This window comes from Chrysemys picta, chromosome 1 (assembly GCF_011386835.1).
Source record: "Chrysemys picta bellii isolate R12L10 chromosome 1, ASM1138683v2, whole genome shotgun sequence".
NCBI lineage: Eukaryota > Metazoa > Chordata > Testudines > Emydidae > Chrysemys > Chrysemys picta.
The window spans coordinates 88,250,240-88,270,984 of NC_088791.1; the positions used below are offsets into that span (position 1 = coordinate 88,250,240).

The 20,745-nt window shown below is 50.7% G+C and overlaps 1 protein-coding gene across 2 annotated transcripts; it reads left to right on the forward strand.

Annotated features, from left to right (window-relative positions):
• Positions 1–11,014: 11,014 nt before the first annotated feature.
• Positions 11,015–20,745, forward strand: CYREN (cell cycle regulator of NHEJ). Of its 2 annotated transcripts, none has more exons than XM_008178777.4 (4): positions 11,015–11,212; positions 14,917–15,046; positions 18,372–18,438; positions 19,846–20,745. In XM_008178777.4, exons 2-4 carry the CDS (start codon positions 14,919–14,921, stop codon positions 20,083–20,085), a joined length of 435 nt encoding a protein of 144 aa, XP_008176999.2. In that variant the 5' UTR covers positions 11,015–11,212; positions 14,917–14,918; the 3' UTR covers positions 20,086–20,745. The 2 variants fall into 2 exon arrangements, with proteins under 2 accessions (XP_008176999.2, XP_065417709.1); XM_065561637.1 differs by having other exon boundaries at positions 11,078–11,212; positions 14,897–15,046; positions 19,846–20,160.

The window sequence follows — 20,745 nt, forward strand, 5'->3', positions numbered from 1 at the left end:
TACCAACTGTTGAGACTCTTTACCCCTCTGTATACATTTAGGCCAATACAGATTTCATTGTCATGTCCAATTGTGACCCCTTCATAGGCTAGTTTCAGAGAAAACATATTATAAATACTTAATAGACACAAAGAAAGAGTCACAAGATTATATCATACATTATCCAGTGATTAATGGCAACAGGTCAGTAGTTTACACTGAAGGGTTCCATCTCCTAGTCAGGAAGCTGTACAAATAATCTTGGCTCTTCCTCTTGAGCAGGTTTCTGAATCAGATTGTTGGCATGCTGTTCCCTTGTGCACTACTAGGAAATGGAGATGATGCTATCTTCACCGCACAGCGCCTCAGCAGCAGCAATCTAGCCCCTTTATACTCTTTCAGAAAGGACCAGATAAAGCATCAGTGTAGCATGGAATTAAGCTATCGTAACACCCCATCAGAGTGGAAAAGCCACTTGTTATAAAGACTTTAGTCGACAATAGGCATCTCTCTCCAGTTTCAGAGGAGCATAACAGGCTGCCAGTGAATGCAAGCAACACCCAGCTGTTAGCGAGTGTGATTTTGCAAACTCCTTGGTGCAGCTGGCTCATTTCCCCACCTGAGAATAAGGGAGTCTAGGAAACAGGAAGAGCACTAGTACCTGAGAGAGTCAGATCCTAAAGCCAGGGGATCCTAGGAGGAGATAAGCCTGGGCAGAAGGCTTTGCTGGGGAGGGTTCACGTATTATTTTTAATTATATTTTTGTTAATAACTGAGACCCCGGGAAGGTCTTTTTTGACTCTGCGAGCCTGCGGTTTTGTTTGGAACAGGGCAAGGACTCCACCTACATACAAGCAGGAGAAGACATCAACCTCAGCCTACACCTTTGCAAGCCAGTGGCTCACTCCTTCACAAACCAGACTTCGTTGCGTCGCCAGTACGGTTTCATGGGGGGTGTCAGGGCTGTATCCCCACTTTGAACTTTAGGGTACAAATGTAGGGGCCTGCATGAAAACTTCTAAGCTTAACTACCAGCTTAGCTCTGGTCCGCTGCCACCATCCCAATGGATTCCCTCCCTGGGAAGCCTTGAGAGACCTTCACCAATTCCCTGGTGAAAACAGATCCAAACCCCTTGGATCTTAAAACAAGGAGAAATTAACCATTCCCCTCCTTCCTCCCACCAACTCCGGGTGAATACAGTTCCAACCCCCCTGGGATCTAAAACAAGGAGAAATTAACCATTCCCCCTCCTTCCTCCCACCAACTCCTGGTGAATACAGATCCAACCCCCTTGGATCTAAAACAAGGAAAAATCAATCAGGTTCTTAAAAAGAAGATTTTTAATTAAAGAAAAAGGTAAAAATCATCTCTGTAAAATCAGTATGGAAAATAACTTTACAGGGTAATCAAACTTAAAGAGCTCAGAGGACTCCCCTCTAGTCTTAGGTTCAAAGTACAGCAAACAAAGATAAACACTCTAGTAAAAGGTACATTTACAAGTTGAGAAAACAAAGTAAAACTAAGACGCCTTGCCTGGCTTTTTACTTACAAGTTTGAAATAGGAGAGACTTGTTTAGAAAGATGTGGAGAACCTGGATTGATGTCTGGTCCCTCTCAGTCCCGAGAGCGAACCAACACCCAAAACAAAGAGCACAAACAAAAGCCTTCCCGCCCCCAAGATTTGAAAGTATCTTGTCCCCTTATTGGTCCTTTAGGTCAGATGCCAGCCAGGTTACCTGAGCTTCTTAACCCTTTACAGGGCAAAGGATTTTGGAGTCTCTGGCCAGGAGGGATTTTATAGTACTGTACACAGGACAGCTGTTACCCTTCCCTTTATAGTTATGACAGGGGGGTCGTAGCCATTACACAAGTAGAAGTCCTTGCGGTAGGCTGCCTCGCTCCCCAGGGCAGAGCGCAGCTTGGCAGCATAATTCACATAATCCTCTTCCTTGGCATAACCACCAAACTGCCTGCAAAGGAGCCAAACATGGAGACACTGAGTGAGACAACCCTGAAATATGGTGACAAAAGGGGAAAGAGGGAACAAGATGCTAAAAATACATAGTGATGTAGATCCGTGCTGTGGCTTTTTCCTGAGCTATCCTGTCTGAATCTAGTGCAGGCAAAAAGTGTTGGCTTGAGAGCCCCAGAGACTAGACAGCTTTAGTCATCCACAGATATATAAAGCATGGGCATCACCTGTACTAGCCCCCCCCCCCCCCACGTCCTGCCCTACATCTCAACCCCAAGCTGAAAGGACAGCTTCTTGTAGTGAAGGGATAGGTATCTCCAAGCCCATTCAATTCTTGGCCTTTGTGCTGAGCCTGTCAACACAGATGTTAATTGTGGGGTGAACACTCACCTGCTGGAACCTGAACTATGAGAGGAAGCCAAACTCTAGCTAGTTCAAGTAAGAGAGGGATAAAAAACAACAAAGGGCTGCTACTGATTCCTGCAGGAACAACCAACAGCATGCATCAGGGGGTAGCCGTGTTAGTCTGTATCTACAAAAACAACAAGGAGTCTGGTGGCACCTTAAAGACTAACAGATTTATTTGGGCATAAGCTTTCGTGGGTAAAAACCTCACTTCTTCAGATGCATAGAGTGAAAGTTACAGTTGCAGGCATTATATACTGACACATGGAGAGAAGGGAGTTACTTCGCAAGTGGAGAACCAGTGTTGACAGGGTCAATTCAATCAGGGTGGATGTAGTCCACTCCCAATAATAGATGAGGAGGTGTCAATTCCAGGAGAGGAAAAGCTGCTTCTGTAATGAGCCAGCCACTCCCAGTCCCTATTCAAGCCCAGATTAATGGTGTTAAATTTGCAAATGAATTTTAGTTCTGCTGTTTCTCTTTGAAGTCTGTTTCTGAAGTTTTTTTGTTCAATGATAGTGACTTTTAAATCTGTAATAGAATGACCAGGGAGATTGAAGTGTTCACTTACTGGCTTATGTATGTTACCATTCCTGATGTCCGATTTGTGTCCATTTATTCTTTTGCGGAGGGACTGTCCAGTTTGGCCAATGTACATGGCAGAGGGGCATTGCTGGCACATGATGGCATATATAACATTAGTGGATGTGCAGGTGAATGAGCCCTTGATGGTGTGGCTGATGTGGTTGGGTCCTCTGATGGGGTCACCAGAGTAGATATGGGGACAGAGTAGGCAACGAGGTTTGCTACAGGGATTGGTTCCTGGGTTGGTGTTTCTGTGGTGTGGTGTGTAGTTGCTGGTGAGTATTTGCTTCAGGTTGGGGGGTTGTCTGTAAGCGAGGACTGGCCTGCCTCCCAAGGTCTGTGAGAGTGAGGGATCATTTTCCAGGATAGGTTGTAGATCGTGGATAATGCGCTGGAGAGGTTTTAGCTGGGGACTGTATGTGATGGCCAGTGGTGTTCTGTTATTGTCCTTGTCCTTGTTGGGCCTGTCCTGTAGTAGGTGATTTCTGGATACCCGTCTTGCTCTGTCAATCTGTTTCCTCACTTCCCCAGGTGGGTATTGTAGTTTTATGAATGCTTGATAAACAGCATGCAGCTCATCTTTGTTGACAATACAACCTGTCCCCATGGAGGCAACCAAACACAAAAGCTGGATTGTGGCAGCATTCAGACACACCGCAGGAGCTTGCAGACTGCAAAGGGAAAGGCCAGGCCAGATAGAAACATCTCGCCAAGGGGGAACGGATTTGAATCCAGCATAAGTGTGTGTAGCAACCAAACAAAATACCCAATGGCTGTTCAGTCCTGAATGACACTTGATGGTTTGATTCTAGTTTCTAGAGGACACATGTCCACATTACCATGTGGCACTAACTGACCCCTGAGTTAGACAGCTGGTGGGCCGTGACCACTATTTATCTATCTGTTCCTAACTCTCTCATTGTTACTGGCATACCCTCTTATGGTCTATGGCCAACATCTGTATCATGAATAATTTCAACAGAACTCTGCCGAGGGACCTCCAGACTGATATGAGAGACAGAGGAGTATTCTGCTCATTGAAAACTAATAACCACAAAGGAAATATTAGAGGAGAAAACCCTAATGTATTTATTTTTACATCATATTTACTCCTTTGTGCCTATTGCCAGCCCCTTCCTCCCTAAAAGAGATGTCCAGCCTGAAATGCCATCCATAAGTGGATTTGTAAATGTTGCTTCTACACAACCAAGCAGTGAGCATATGCATGCTGTTAAGCTTAATGACAAAATGCTCTAAGGTTGGAGGGATACTGGTGCAGAAATTTCTGTAGTCAGGAGGGACCTGATCTGTGAGAAGGATTTGTTACCAGGAAAAATGGCAGAATTAAAATTGGGGGTAGGTTACAAAGTCCTTGCACCTTTAGTTAAGGTACACATGGAAACTGGTGATTTGCAGGCTGAACTGACTGTCGCAGCAGTGGCACACAATTTTGCACCGTTTCTACTGGGAAATGGCTTTTTAGATGGGGCAGAATCTGTCCCAGGGTTTGTTAGTAGCAAGAAGGAATCTTGTGATGAAAGCCTCAGAGGGGAGGGTGAAGTCACATATGCTGCTGGGGAAATAGGAGAGTGTCTCTTTAATTACTGTGTAGCAGTGGAAAATGGGCTGTTGGGGGCAGGGATGGTTGAGGCCAGTTTCTGTAGCCCCAGGGCTCAGGGCAGGTCCCTGCGGGAAGGGGTGGATAGAGCCAGCTCCTGCCCTGTGGTCATCTCCCTGGGCGGGAGGGATAATCCACCTTGTAACGGGGAGGCCTTCCCAACTGCTGACTGCCAGGAAGTGGCAGGTCAGCAGGGGACAGGCCCTACTCTGGGGTGCACAGAGATATGTATCCCGGAAATGGAAGTTGGGGTCCTGACTAATGAACAGTGGAGTAGTATAATATAGAAGCCAGGTTCTCCAGCTTTCACTTCCTCCCTTTGTTAATCTGCTGACCACTGTTGTTTCCCTTACATAGCCTTGCAGATCTCTAGGCAACATGTTTCAGCCCAGCCTCTGGGAGTGGGGGAATAGTGCCCAAGTAAAACATAGTATAAAATCCACTCATCCAGTGCAGCTGTGTGAAGATAACTGAACCAGAACACAAATTTTGTCAGTCACTAGAGAGATGAAGGGCAACGATCAGTCCATTGCTGTGTGTGTTGGTCGGGATCTGAACTGTGATCAGTGTGCTCCCTTAAAGGGCAGCTGTTGTAGGAGCAGCAGTGATCTGTATGCTCTGTATAACCTGTATGTTCAAAAGGTCTGTTACACCCAGGGCCAGCTCCAGTGTTTTTGCCGCCCCAAGCGGCGGGGAAAAAAAAAAAGGGCTGTGATCGGCGGGACTTTGGCGGCAGCTCTACCACCGCCGCTTCATTCTTCGGTGTCAATTCGGCGTCAGGTCCTTTCCTCCGAGAGGGACTGAGGGACCCGCCGCGGAATTACCGCCGAAGAGCCGGACGTGCCGCCCCTTACCGTTGGCCGCCCCAAGCACCTGCTTGCTGCACTGGTGCCTGGAGCCAGCCCTGGTTACACCTCTCCTCCCCCCCATTTTTTGTCTCCTCTCCCTCCTTGAATACCTGTGAAGTGGCTTTCCCCCTTCCCTTCCCTCCTGGAATGCTTGTGGGATGAATGAGCTGCTTGAGCAGCTGGAAGATCAGAAGAGCTCCCAGGTAGACATGGTGTCTGGCACTCTGATTAGGCAGCGCTCACACACCCAATGCATGGACACTATCCGAGGTGGAGTGTGAACAACCGGGCGCAGCCAAGTCATCTCTAGTTGCGGGCCATGAGGAGCAGGTCCTTAAAAGGGGAAGGGGCCATGTGCTCGGGAGTGCACTCACAAGGTTGTACCTCCCGTGAAGGCCCTTTGCCCGGACCGCCTGGCCAGTGGTTCACCGCATTGCATTCCATTGTGCCTTGGGAAGACTTACCTTCATCGCACTGTCCATCGCTGTGCTGTGGGACACTTACCTTCTGCCAAACTCTGGTTGGTCATTAGTCCTCCGTAAGCTTACTAGCTGCAGGGCCGGATTAACTTTTTGTGGGCCCGGCGCCAAACATATTTGTGGGCCCCCATTGGGGAAATAGGGCATGTGATGGGGGGTAGTCCGCAGAGCGAGGGGCTGGTTGGGGGCAATGAGATGCAGCGCAGCAGGAGTGGCCCCACTCAGCCCAGCACAAGGGCACCATTTACAAACCCCAAACTGCTAGATGCACACTGGCCCACCCAGCCCTGTGCTGCCAGCGTGCCCCTTCCACACTGCCCCCCTGCCCAGTGCCCTGCCCTTATGCCAGCGCTCCCTCACCCAGAGACTTCCCCCACAGATCCCTATGCCCAGCACCCCCTGCCTAGAGACCCCTCCCGCTGACCTCCCACCACAACTACACAGCACCCTGCATACCATACCCCCTGCCCAGCTCCCCCACCCACAGATCCCCTACTGTCCAGCACCCTCTTCACAGTCCCACCATCACAGCTGTACAGTGCCCCATATTCCTGAGGGAATTCTGAATCAAATTCTGTGCATAATATTTTAAAATTCTGATTTTTTTTATTTTATAATAAATGTGGAAGCTCCACCACGGCAGTGGGGAGCACAGGCCACTGGCTGCATGGAGGTGGGAGATTACCCTGCTGCCTCCCCCAGGTCTGCCCCAGAAACACCCTGGGGAACTGCCCCTTTTGCGCCAGGCACACCAGATGTGGGCAGGGAGGCTCAGCCTGGCAGCAGGATCCAAGTGCTTAGGGACTTAGTGTGGGGGGATCCAGATGGGGGTAAGAGGGTTCTGTCGGGGGCAGTCTGGGTGCAGGCAGCTCAGTGGTGGATCTGGATGCACAGGGAAGTGCCAGGTGCAGGGGCAATGGGAGTCTGCAGGGGGGACCAAGTGAAAGTGGTTGGAGCTCAGCTGTCTGGAGGTGCCTGCCTTCCACGCCTTGCTCATTCACACCTCATTCATTCAACATGCCAATTGATTAAGGGAGTGTGGGGAGGGGGAATCTTATTCTACTCCTAGCAAAAAGACATTTTTCTTCTATTTTAACTATCCTTAGGGGCTATAACATTATACCAAGGCTTAACACAAAGTTTTCTATACGTTTTTCTACATAGGGATCTGATACCGAGTTCCTATATCAAAGGACTTGATACAAAGTTGTATGAAAATAGCTTAATACAGGGTTATATGAAGAGTCATATGAAAGTTAGAGGTTATATATGGATAGGCTTAATACAAGGTTATATAGAGAGGCATAACACAAAGTCATATGAAAGTTATGTGAAGATGCTTAATATAGAGATTTATCTACAGGGTTCACTTGGGTGGGGGTCTAGTTGTAGGTGGTTGGGGCTCAGTGGGGAGGGTGTCTGGGGGGGCTCATCGGGGTGGTACAGATGCAGGGGAGGTGGGGCTTGTCAGGGTGAGGGTTTGATGGGCCTGCTTCACAGGAGAGCCCCAGCTGCTGCCAAGGGGATCCGCAAGCTGGGCCCCCGTTTTCCCTATCCCAGGGATCGGTAACCTTCGGCACGTGACCCACCAGGGTAAGCCCCCTGGCGGGCCAGGCCGGTTTGTTTACTTGCCACGTCCACAGGTTCGGCCGATTGCGGCTCCCACTGGCTGTGGTTTGCCGCTCCAGGCCAATGGGGGCTGTGAGAAGCCGCGGCCAGCACATCGCTCGTCCTGCAGCTCCACATTTGCCTGGAGCCGCGATTGGCCAAACCTGCGGACGCGGCAGGTAAACAAACTGGCCCGGCCCGCCAGGGGGATCACAGACCCTCCCCTCACTCTGTGTATGTGTGTATATGGGGGGAGGTCACAGGCATGTAGGATGACCAGACAGCAAGTGTGAAAAATCGGGACAGGGGGTGGAGGGTAATAGGAGCGATGTCACAGGGAGCGGGAGAAGAACAGTCAGCACAAAGCGGCCGCCATCTTGGCAACTACAGTCTGCAGCGGAGGGAGGCTCCGCCCAACCCAACCCGACTCCCCCCATCTCTTCCTCTTCCCCCAACCCCTCCCTCCTCCTCGGCCCCCTGCTCAACTTGCCGCTGCGGCTCGGCGCCCGGCCTGGCTCTCACCCTTGAGCATGGAGTGCTCCACCTGCACCGTGTGCACTTGGGGGTCGGAGAGGAACTTGCCCATCTGCTCCAGGGCGCCCTTCTCCTCCAGCGCCGCCTCCAGCATGGCCGGGACCACCCCGCCATCCTCCAGCAGCAGCAGCACCAGCTTGTGGAGGTGCTTCTGCAGCACCGAGACATCGGCCACATTCTGCACCGCCGAGCCCGGCACCTCCAGGCTGCCCTCCTCGCTGCCCCCGCCAGGACCTCCGCCGCCCGCGTCCGACATCCCGAGACAGCCAGACACAGCCCAGAATCTGCTCCTGCTGCTGAGCCACCGCCTAGTACTACTGAGCCAGCCGCACCCACTGCACCGCCCTGTAACCACCTCCCTCCCCAGCCTCCCACTGCGGGGCGGCCTGGGAAGTGTAGTCCGCACAGCCCGGATCTGCAAGACAGAGCTGAAGAGAATGACTACAAATCCCAGCATGCACTTTTGAACAGGGTGGGGGGGGCACGACTCTGCGACCTAGAGCATCCTGGGAGCTGTCATTCACTGAGGTCACAAACCTGACAAGAAAGGCGACCAACAAATGCGACAAATCCCACTTTGCCTTGGGCAGGTAGATCCGTGACGGCGCGGACCACATGCAGGCTGGGGAATGTAGTTCCTACTGCCTAACTCGCTCATCGCAACATCAAAAGGGAAAACTATAAGTTCCACAATGCACCGGGACAGAACCTGCCTTCACAAGTGTCTCCTGGGAGCTGAAGTTCACTGGGGGCAAGGCCGGTCCCGCGGCAGGCAAGAGAAATGACTAGAAGCTCCAGGCTGCCTGGCTCAGCTGTTTGTCCTAGCTGGCCCAATTTTGGGTAACAGCAGCAAGGAGAAGAAGAGAACTCAGGCAAGATGGGGGCAGGAGTGGAGAAGGAGTAAGGGGGAAAAAAACAATTACTTGTTAAGTTGCTCAAAATGAGGCAAAAAACAGCCCTGGTCTTTTCAAACTTAGGCTTGGTCTACACTAAACCCCCAAATCGAACTAAGGTACGCAACTTCAGCTACGTGAATAATGTAGCTGAAGTCGACGTACCTTAGTTCGAACTTACCGCGGTCCAGACCCGGCAGGCAGGCTCCCCCGTCGACTCCGCGTACTCCTCGCGGCGAGCAGGATTACCGGAGTCGACGGGGAGCACTTCTGAGTTCGATTTATCATGTCCAGACAAGACGCGATAAGTCGAACCCAGAAGTTTGATTGCCTGCCACCGAACCAGCGCGTAAGTATAGACAAGCCCTTATACCCTAACTTCTTACCCCAGAGAGAAGCAAGGTGGGGGTTGCCTTATCTGTAATGCACAAATATTTCACAGAAATTAGATTGTTGTCTAAGAGGCATTTTTTCTGTGAAATGTACAGAGTGGAAATCATAAAGCATCTATTTTTTCCTAGGATAGTGAATGTTAATGGGTTAAATGAGTCCTGTCATGCAGTCCCAGGCTACAGTGGGACCCTTTTAAAAACTGCTTAATTCTTGGCAGGAGGTAAGGTCATTATGGCATCTGTATAATCTAAAATCCCCACCCTGTAGTCACGAGTTTAAAGCACTACAGTACTAAGTTCATAACTGATTTACCATTAACACTGCTGCTGTGCAGTCTGCCAGCAGAGGGAACCCACACTAACAAACGGTTCCGGGCTGTGCTGACTTCCAGAAAGATCCAGATCTTGTGATAGGGAGATAACAGAATTCCCTTGAGAGGGATGGGGGGAGAGGGAGAACACTTTTTTTGCTGTTTCCTAGCTGGAAAAGGGGTAGGGACAGAAGTGTACTTAAACAATGAGGAAACCTTGTGGCACCTTAGAGACTAACAAATTTATTTGGGCATAGGCTTTCATAGGCTAAAACCCACTTCATCAGATGTGTGGAGTGAAAAATACAGTAAGCAGTATAAAATATTACAGCACATGAAAATATGGGTGTTGCCTTATCTAGTGTGTGTGGGGGTCAGTGCTAACGAGGCCAATTCAATCAAGGTGGAAGTGGCCTATTCTCAACAGTTGACAAGAAGGGGTGAATATCAACAGAGGGAAAGTTACTTTTTGTAGTGCTAACGAGGTCAATTCAATCATGACAAGAAGGTATGAGTATCAACAGAGAGAAAGTTACTTTTTGCAGTTACCCAGCCACTCCCAGTCTTTATTTGGGCCTAATTTGATGGTGTCCAGTTCTGCAGGTTCTTGTTGAAGTCTGTTTTTTGAAGGGTTTTTTTGTTGAAGAATGGCCACTTTTAAGTCTGTCATTGAGTGTCCAGGGAGACTGAAATGCTCTCCTACTGGTTTTTGAATGTTACAATTCTTGATGTCTGATTTGTGTCCATTTATACTGCTTACTGTATTTTTCACTCCATACAGATGATGAAGTGGGTTTTAGCCCACGAAAGCTTATGCCCAAATACATCTGTTTGTAAGGTGTCACCGGACTCCTCCTTGTTGTTTTTGTGCATATAGACTAACACGGCTACCTCCTGATACTTGCCTTCTTAGTTTAATTACAGTGAGAACCAGCCCAGGCAGTTTTGTTTCCATGCGGGTTGCGAGGGTGGAATCACGTCAGGAAAGTGTCTCTCCTTGCAGCAGCCTGTGCCTTGGGGGGGGCACAGCCTAAATCTGCAACACAAACAGCCCCCGCCCGGCGGGTGGATGGGGCACCCTAGCTACAGGGGCACAGCGCTCGCCACGGAGTGAGAGGGGCGGGCTCTGCTCGCAGGGCAGCCGCGCTATTGCACTGGGCTGAAGTCCCCGGGAGTAACCCGCGCCCCTGCGCTGCAGCGCGCATCCCCACCCAGAGCGCGGGGAGTGCAGCGGCCAGGGGAGATCGGCAGCCGCATTTCCCGGGGTGCCGTTGCGATTGTCCAGCCCTCTGACGCGTTAGTGTTTCTCAGTCGCCATCCAATGGGGAGAGGGCGAGGCGGAGCCCGGTGTAACTCCGCTTTCTAGCCGGGGAGGAGGGCGGTGCTTGGAAAAGCTGCGGGCCTGTAATGCTTTCGTGTGCATAGCGAGCTCCGAAGAAACGCGGGCAGCCGCACAAGCAGGCCCTGCGGATGGCGTCTGGGCTTCCCAAGGCAGCCTCTCAGCATCACTAGAGAAGGCAGGAGAGCTGGAGGCGCCCCCGGGGGCCCAGCCCTTTGCTAGCAGCTGGCTTAAGGCCCTTCCTTGGGGTAAGCGGGTTGGAGGGAGGTCGGACGAGTCCGGAGATGTGTGTTTGCTCCTACCGGGAGCAGCTTGTCTTCCGCACCAGATCTGTGGGGGCAAACCAGCCTTGCTGGTGATGCACATTTACCAGCTTTCACTCCCCCCTTCCCCCCCCCCCCTCCGGTCTCACTCTGTGATGCTGGTGGGTTTTGTTGTGTGTTTTCAGCAGTGAGATATTTCAGAGCTCAGTCTGATCCTGGCCGCGTTATGGGAAGGTCACTCCTTGCCTGGCTCCACAAGGCTAGAACTGATCTCGGGCAGGTCTGAGGTCGAGCCGTGTTATAACTAGTGGGAAGTGGTGTCAGTTTCCCTAGAGTAGGCGAGGCATTAAGCAAAAGCTGTTACCCAGAGTCCAGCTTTTTATGCACCTTTCCCTTATCCCTGCTGCCATCTGAGGCCCAGGAGGCCGCCAGGGTGAAGAGATCATTAGGGGCCAGGTGGTAGCACCCACTGCTGAGGCATTAGCAGCAGAGACCAAGCAGAACATCTCCTTGAGCCCGCTGCTCCTCTGTCCAGCATCCCCAGGCCTGACAACCCGAGTTCCTTGCTCTGTGGGAGCCTGCTTACAGAACCAGGGGCCCAGTGGCGAGACAGAAACAAGGCACAAAAGCAAGTAGCAGGAGCCAGTTCCGTACTCAGTTGAATTCAAGACTTTTTAAAACATGTTTTGGTGGAGTTTTTGCCAAGACAGTGGGGCACAGCCTGCTGCAGGAGGGTTTGTACTCGAGGTACAGGTGCATCCTCTGGTGGGTGTATAAGGAACACGTGGTGAATGCTGGTTCAGGTGGATCCAAACCCTTGTTCTCATAAGGTTCTTAACCCATCCAGTGTAGGCCATGTTTGGGTTAGTTTTTTCCTCCCTGTAGTAATGTGTGCACCTGTAAAGCAGTCCATCTTTAACAAGCCCTTATGTGAACAAAAATGTTTCATGACATTATTTTGAATGAAAACATTTGAGGGCAGGGGGAGGATATAAATCTTCTCCCGGAAGAGTTGTGAGCCTAATCACAGCCACAATTGATTAGGGCCCAGGGACTGGAAAAATCTGATGAGGGGAGGCAATGTGGTCTGAGTGCAGGAATTGCATTCAGGAGCTTCTGATCCTGATTAGGTTCATGGCCTGGGGCTCGTTGCTTCACCTGTCTGATTAAGCGACAAGGGTGAGGAGTAATTAGGAGGGCCCTACCAAATTCATGCGTCACAGACCGTGAAATCTGATCTCACCCATAAAATCTGGCTAGTGTATGAGGGAGGGGCAGGGCTGGGGGCACTTACTGTGCACTGGTCTCCAGATGCTAGTCCTGGAAGGGAGGGGGCTTCCTCTTCCCCTGCAAAGGCTACTTCCAGGGCCTGGTCAGACGCATATCCAGAAACCTCCCCCAGCTGCAGGTATCTCCATGGCTTGCTGGTTGGGAGCCCAGCTCTGAAGGCAGTGCCACCACTAGCAACAGCGCAGCAATGAGGGTGGCAATACTGTGACTTCGGCCCCCCCCCCCCCCCCCAACATTAGCCTTGCGACTCCGCCATGACCTCTGTTTGGTTCGGGACCCCTGTGGTTACTACACTGTGAAATTTCCGATTTAAATATCTGAAACCATGAAATTTACGATTGTAAAAATTTTATGACCATGAAATTGACCAAAATAGACCCTGAATTTGGTAGGGCCCTAGAAATTAGTTGCTGTTCGTGCACAGTTAAACACCAGTTCTTCTGGTCAAGATGAGGGAACTGCAATAAGTAACTGGCAATGGCTAAACATGAACCAGATCTTCTAAAAATGCTTTCAGTCCTAGGTGGTGAGAGAACCCAAGTTTGTTTGCAATTAGGGCTGTCAAGCAATTAAAAAAATTAATTGCGATTAATTGCAGCGTTAATAATAGAATATCATTTATTTAAATATTTTTGGATGTTTTCTACATTTTCAAATATACTGATTTCAATTACAACACAGAATACAAAGTGTACAGTGCTCACTTTATATTTATTTTTGATGACAAATATTTGCACTGTAAAAAAATATAGTATATTTCAATTCACTTAATACAAGTACTGTAGTGCAATCGCTTTATAATGAAAGTTGAACTTACAAATGTAGAATTATTTACAAAAAATAACTATTCAAAAATAAAACAACGTAACACTTTAGAACCTACAAGTCCACTCAGTCCTATTTCAGCCAATCACTCAGACAATTAAGTTTGGTTACAATTTGCAGGAGATAATGCTGCGTACATCTTGTTTACAATATCACCTGAAAGTGAATACAGGCCTTCTCGTGGCACTGTTGTAGCCAGCATCGCAAGATATTTACGTGCCAGATGCGCTAAAGATTCACATGTCCCTTCATGCTTCAACCACCATTCCAGAAGACATACGTCCATGCTGATGACAGGTTCTGCTTGATGACAATCCAAAGCAGAGCGGACAGATGCATGTTCGTTTTCATTATCTGAGTTAGATGCCACTAGCAGAAGGTTGATTTTCTTTTTTAGTGGTTCGGGTTCTGTAGTTTCCACATCGGAATGATGCTCTTTTAAGACTTCTGAAAGCATTCTCCACACCTCATCCCTCTCAGATTTTGGAAGGCACTTCAGATTCTTAAACCTTGGGTTGAGTGCTTTAGCTATCCTTAGAAATCTCACATTGGTACCTTCTTTGCGTTTTGTCAAATCTGCTGTGAAAGTGTTCTTAAAATGAACATGTGCTGGGTCATCATCCAAGACTGTTATAACATGAAATATATGGCAGAATGCAGGTAAAACAGAACAGGAGAAATACAATTCTCCCCCAAGGAGTTCAGTCACAAATTTAACGCATTATTTTTTTAACGAGCGTCATCAGCATGGAAGCATGTCCTCTGGAATGGTGGCCGAAGCATGAAGGGACATATGAATGTTTAGCATATGTGGCACATAAATACCTTGCAACACCGGCTACAAAAGTGCCATGCATTCGCCTGTTCTCACTTTCAGGTGACATTGTAAATAAGAAGCAGTCAGCAGCATCTCCTGTAAATGTAAACAAACTTGTTTGTCTTAGCAACTGGCTGAACAAAGAGTAGGACTGAATGGACTTGTAGGCTCTAAAGTTTTACATTGTTTTGTTTTTGAGTGCAGTCATGAGACAAAAAAAAATCTACATTTGTAAGTTACACTTTCACAATAAAGAGATTGCACTACAGTACTTGTATGAGATGAATTGAAAAATACTATTTCTTTTATCATTTTTACAGTGCAAATATTTGCAATAAAAATATGAAGTGAGCATGTACTGTATTCTGTATTGTAATAGAAATAAATATATTTGAAAATGTAGCAAAACATCAAAAAAATAAATTTCAATTAGTCTTCTATTGTTTAACAGTGTGATTAATCGCAATTAATGCTTTTAATTGCAGTTAATTTTTTTTTAGTTAATCACGTGAGTTAACTGTGATTAATTGACAGCCCTATTTGAAATATATATATTTATTTTGGCAGTGTCCCTTTAAGACATTAACGGGGACCTACGCACATTCCTTGATGCATTAGCCGTGGATTAATGAATGCTTCTATTTGGGGCAGGGATTGTGCATAGGACAGCACCAGACAATCAGGCACATTGGTGAATTCTGAACTGTGTAAATGGCTGAGTCTTGACTGTGTGTCAGTTCCTTTTTTTAATGCAAAGAGATGGAAAGTGCTGTGTGGAAGGCAAAGAAGAGGGTCCTCCCGCCATGGATGGCAGCAAGGGAAGTGGAGCCAAGAAAGACTATGTCAGCAGTGAGAGCCAAGAGGGCGAAGAAGCCAGCTGTGGCAAGGTAAGCGCTTTGTGCAGCTGTGCCACCTGGGGCTGCAATCGCATTGGCTCCTGTGTGCAAAGCACCATTGGGCCTGGTCAGCGCTTGGCTAGGAAACACCCTCCCTTCTCCTTGGGGATCACACAAAAGTGGAGTTGGAGGCTCAGTCAGGGTGTTCTTCCCTGTGTCAGAGTTGCAGGGAGCGCTGTGCGGGCAGTGCTGCCGTCTCTCAGGAGAGACAGAAAACACAGAGCTGTTTGCCTAAATCTAAAAATTTTATTAAAGTTAATGTTTAAAATCAAATTTACACAAGTTAAGAGGGAAGGTACTGTACATCTGGGGTCGGGCTTGGGTTATGGGGGATTGCGAGTATCGGTTACAAGGTTCACGAGGTACATACATATCAAATAACCAGCATATATCCAGATTTGTGTGTGGGAGTTTTTAAAGCGTCAGTGGATAAGTGGGCTCGGGTACGCCACCCATGGAATGTATTAAGAGTCCAAGTCGATATTGGTGTAGAGAATAAGTACATGGGTGGGGTGCGTCCCTTGGTTCGTCAGGGAAGGAAGTGGGTTATTTTCCTGGTCGGCGGTCTCGGTTACTCAACCAGGTACTGGCGGTGTCCCATGATGTGTTCTGTGTAGATGTCTCTGGACCACCTTGTGGTGTCAAACACCATGAGCTGTCTCATGAGCTGGGCGTAGCGTCGACCGACTCCGAACGCTCTCAGCACCGGCTTGTTGTGGGGGGTCCCATGCACCCAGGGCTCCCACGACCAGGGCATGTATCTGGACCTCATAACCCTGGGCTCTCAGGGTGTCGGCCAGCGGGGTGTACTTCAGCACCTTCCGTGCTCGGGCCTCGTGGAAGGCTGGTGACCTGTTTTCAAATGGCACCATGACGTCTACCATGAGGACCTTCTTCTTTTCCGCGTCGGTCACGATGATGTTGGGTCGCAGTCATCTGTCTGTCCCGGGGATGGTGGAGTCGAGGGTGATCTTCCCCAGGGACGGCGGGATGGCTTTCACCAGCCGGTTCTGGCTATTACACTCTTCACAAAAGCTGGAACCATAGTTGAATTCCTTGTTGGGTATTTACCTTCTCTCTGAGCTATGTTATTCTTCACTTCCCACCCTCTTGTGCAGCGTTCCTGGTACTCGATCCCTGCTGCTGGATTTGTACAGGAGCCCTGTTCCCCCAGCCTGTACGGTGCTTTGCAATCCTGCAGGGATAACTGTTGTGTTTAGAAGTGTAAGGGATTATGATGGTTATGAAAATATACAGAAAGGAATGATCCAGAAGGGTTCTGATTTCTGCTCTGAGCTGATATACATCAGGAATAACTCCACCCAAGTCATCAGATTTATACTGGTGTAAAAGTGGTGTGAGAGGACAACCAGGCTCCAGCTTCTGACTTCCTGCTATTGAAGAACAGGAACTTGCAGAAACAAAGGCAAACATTACAATGACACCCGGTGCAGACATTCCTAACTCCTGGGGGAATTCTATGCCAAAAAAAATTAAAAATTCTGCACACAATATTTTAAAATCTGCATATTTTATTTGTCAAAATAATACTATGCAATCATGCCAGTTTCAATTATATTTGAAACCCCTTCAACAACCCAGTTCCTGTTTCTCTGCCCCCTCTCCGCAGAGCCCAGCAGGGGGGCCAGACACCCACAACCCCTCCCCCCAGAGCCCAGACACCCACACCTGCACCCCCTCCCCCACAGAGCCCAGGGACCCAGAGGGAAAAACAGCCTGATGCTGGGTCCTGAGGGGCTTGTATGGATTTTCCTGCATGCTGCCTCCTTCCTTCAGGACATGCCGACAACTGCACCTGCCAGGAACCCTCCAGTTCCCCCCCCGTACCCCCCCCCCTGCAGTGTCTTCTATTGTGAGCTAGGCTCTGCCAGCTCCAACGCCCCCTACTGGCATCCAGCAGCTCTGCAGCCCATTTCTGTTGGGGGGGAGGGGAAGGAAATGTTGTGCCAAAACCCATAGGCGTGTGCAGCCCATTTCATTAGGGTGTGCACCCAGGGAGCCCCGCCCTAGCCCCGCCCCATCCACTCCCTCCTACTTCCTGCCCCCTGACTGCCACCCTCAGAACCCCCAATCCCCCCGCTCCTTGTCCCCTGACTACCCCCTACTGGGACCCCTGCCCCTAACTGCCCCCCAGGACCCCACCCATCTAAGCCTCCCTGCTCCTTGTCCCCTGACTGCCCCCCTAGGACCTACCCCCTACCTGTCCCCTGACTGTCCCGCCCCTTATCCACTCCCACGCCTATCCAACCGCTCCCCGCCCCCTGACAGAACCCCCAGAACTCCCGACCCATCCAACCCCCTCTGCTCCCTGCCTCCCCCAACCCCTCTCCACACCCCTGCCTCCTGACAGCCCCCCCCCAGAACTTCCAACTCATCCAATCCCCCCCAGCAAATTGTCCCCTGCCCACCTCCTCCAGAGGCCCCCCCCCACTAACTGCCCCCCCAGGACCCTCCTTGCTCCTTGTCCCCTGACCTCTATCTACCCCCCGCCCTCTGACAGACCCCGGGACTTCTATGCTCCATCCAACTCCCCCGCCGCTAACACCCCTGCCCGGGATCCCACCCCCATCCAACCCACCCTGCTTTCTGTACCCTGACTCCCCCCACCCCTTATCCAATCCCCCTGGCCCCGGACTCCTTACCATGGCATGAGATGAGGCTTCTAGCCTCCCCGCGGAACCAAATGCTGCCCCGCGGGAGCGTGCGCAGCCCTGGCCCCCAGAGCACTGCACACGCGGCGGCAGGGCTCCAGGGGAGGGTGTCTGCCTCCCCGCAGAGCCAAACGCAGCCCTGCAGGAGCGCGCGCAGCCCTGGCCCCCAGAGCACTGCACACGGGGCAGCATGGCTCCAGGAGAGGGGGGAGGTAACTGCCTCCCCGTGGAGCCATACCCTGCCCCACGGGAGCGTGCAGCCCTGGCCCCCAGAGCGCTGCGCGCGTGGCGGCAGGACTCATGGGGAAGGAGAAAGGCGGGGGAGGGGCTGGCAGCTTGCTGTCCTCGGCTGGGCGCTCCGGCCGGGGAGCGCAGACCCCGGGGCCATTTGCCCACTCCTGCATTAGGGTGTGCCCGGGCACACCCGGCACACCCCGTGCGCACGCCTATGCCAAAACAATTAATTTCTGCACAAATTCAGCATTGTGCAGTGGTGCAGAATTCCCCCATGAGTACATTCCTCTGCTGTTTCCTATGCTGATTGTGTTTCCACCGGGGCAGCATTCACATTTCTGCCCATGACAGTGTTCCCCATCTGATCCCTGCTTTTGTTTTCTCTTCTGATCTCCTCTTGGCCTGATCAGGACCGTGACTATCTATTGTATGAACGAAGCGGAGCTGGTGGATGTGGCATTGGGGGTCCTGGCTGAGGTGAGCAGTGAGGCCTGCTGGTCCATCTTCCTGTCAATTCAGCAGTTTCCTAACATGTCCCTATCCTGATGCTTTTGCCCAGGCTAATTTAAAATGGCTGGCTTCCACCACTTCCCTTGGGGAAATTCCACTGTAGGGAGGCTAAATGGAAGTGTTCTCCTTTGTAACTAGCCGTCTCCATTTCAGTGATGCCGTGGTCCAGCGTGTGTAATATTGTATCACGCCCCCCTGGAAGCGTTGTGATGTAAGCAACAACAGTGAATGGGTCAGGCAGGAGGAGAGAATGGGTGATTGGAGGTTGAAGCAAAGACCTGGGAAGTCTGCATGCTATTTCATGCTCTGTCACACACTCCTGCATGACCTTGGGCAAGCCACTTAATCTCTCTGTGCTTCGGTTTACCCCTCAGTAAGTGAAGATAATGGTACACCCCCCTCGCCAGGGCATTGTGAGGGTTACCATTTGAGATGCTCAGACTGTGGTGAGGAGGGCCATAGGAATGCCAATAAGTAAATGCATGGAGAGAAGTCCTCTTTACACACATGCCCTTGTAATCAGCAAGAAGGTGGTGCAGAAAGAGGGCACCTGGTTAACAGGATTTAGTAGCGTGATTCCCAATAATTATTTATTTTGAGGGAAGGGGAGGTTTCTCTGGAATACTGCAATTCACCCCTGCCCCCTACGCGTGTCTGCCTCTCCCTCTCCATCACCTGCATCACAGGGACCCTTCCTGTGCCAGGGGTGGGGGATGGCAGTGTGTGCGCGGGTCTGGAGAATAAAGTGCTGTGCTTTCCTTCTCGGCCTTGTACAGTGCTGACTTCACACACCTTGCAGGAGACGATGTTAATGGCAGATCAGCAGAGTTCTCTCATTAGGTTGGCAGCTCCTGGGGCTCTCTGCCTGGAGTCTCCCACTTCCTGTGGCCTTGATCCTGCAGTTAGATCGCTGCATGCAGACCCTGGCTTGTGCATCGGCTTCAGTGATGGGTGCATGGGTCAGCCCACGTGGCTGTGATTGCAGGACTGGTCCTTAGTTGTTCCTGACTGTTAAAGTTCTCCTTTTCGCTCCTGGAGAATCCTTTATTCCTCAGGAGATTAACCCCCCTCTTCCCTCTGAGCACTAAAGACCCCGTTACACTCTCTTTGAAGGTGCACAGGTGTTAACTGCAGTGTCCTCACCAAACTGTAGCTTGGGTAACTGTCCAAAATTCTCCTGCAGCTTCAGTGGTGAAGAGCGGTGTTCTTCACGGCCTAAGCCGGCGTGTTGTGTGCTGTTAAGTGGGGTGGGATGCAGCAGCTGTTGATCAGCCTTCCGTTGATTGGGGCCCTGGTGCCAGTGGGGAAGGGTGTTTCTCCCTCTGGCTTGGGACGAAATGCTTTATGGACACATACTGTTTGTTTCTGTGCCAGAATTGTAAATACAAGGAAATGGAGGGGAACATTCCATCTGAAACCGAAGGGGAGCAGGAAGGCCAGCAAACGCCGACGGAGCCTCAATGGAGTCCAGCAAGCAGTGGCGGGGCCAGCACCGCCAGGCCAGGCCCCGGGCCCCACGCTCAGCCAGATGCTTTGGGCTGTGCTAGCAGGACAGACACGGAGGACGACGAGGATGATGCTTTGAAATACGTCCGGGAGATATTTTTTAGCTAACATCTCGCAAGGTTTTTTTAAGCAGAGAAAAAATAATGCCAAGGGAGCCATAGTGGGAGGGGGGGGGGGGTGGGAAGGGGGAAGGGGGGGGCAGACCCAGAGGCTGGCTCTAGTGGGTGGGGATACGGCAGTGTGGGGCTGTACGGGTGCCTCCTATATCCTCCCAATTCAAAGGGAGCCCGGAGCAGTGGTGTGGATGGGGCCCCAGGAGAAGGGAGCAGGAGAGAATGTTGGAGAGGAGCTTGCCCTTGCTCTGCCATGAGCTGCATGGCCAATGTCTGGTTCAAGTACTTGCCCAGCATGTCTGAGCCTTGGGGACAGCCTCTCACCTACCCCTAACACTCCCCCCTTCATAGCCTCTTCCGTGTGAGCCACGGGTCCCCTCCTCCCCAGGCCAGCTCCCCAGCTGATACTAAGTGGCCTCCTGATTGTCAGTCTCTGCCCAGAAGTCACGGAGACTGAACTCCCCTTCCCGCTCTGGGGTGGAGCTCTGCAGGGCAGGGCAGGGCAGGCACTTGAAGGTGGGGGGAGGCTTGCTGTGCAGCAACCCGTGATCTGTGAGTAAACAGTTTGTTCTGCAGGGCTGTCACTGGGGCACCTTTTATCAGTATTATATTAACGTGGAAAGGTTATTAAAATATTTAATGTCTCTTTTAAAAA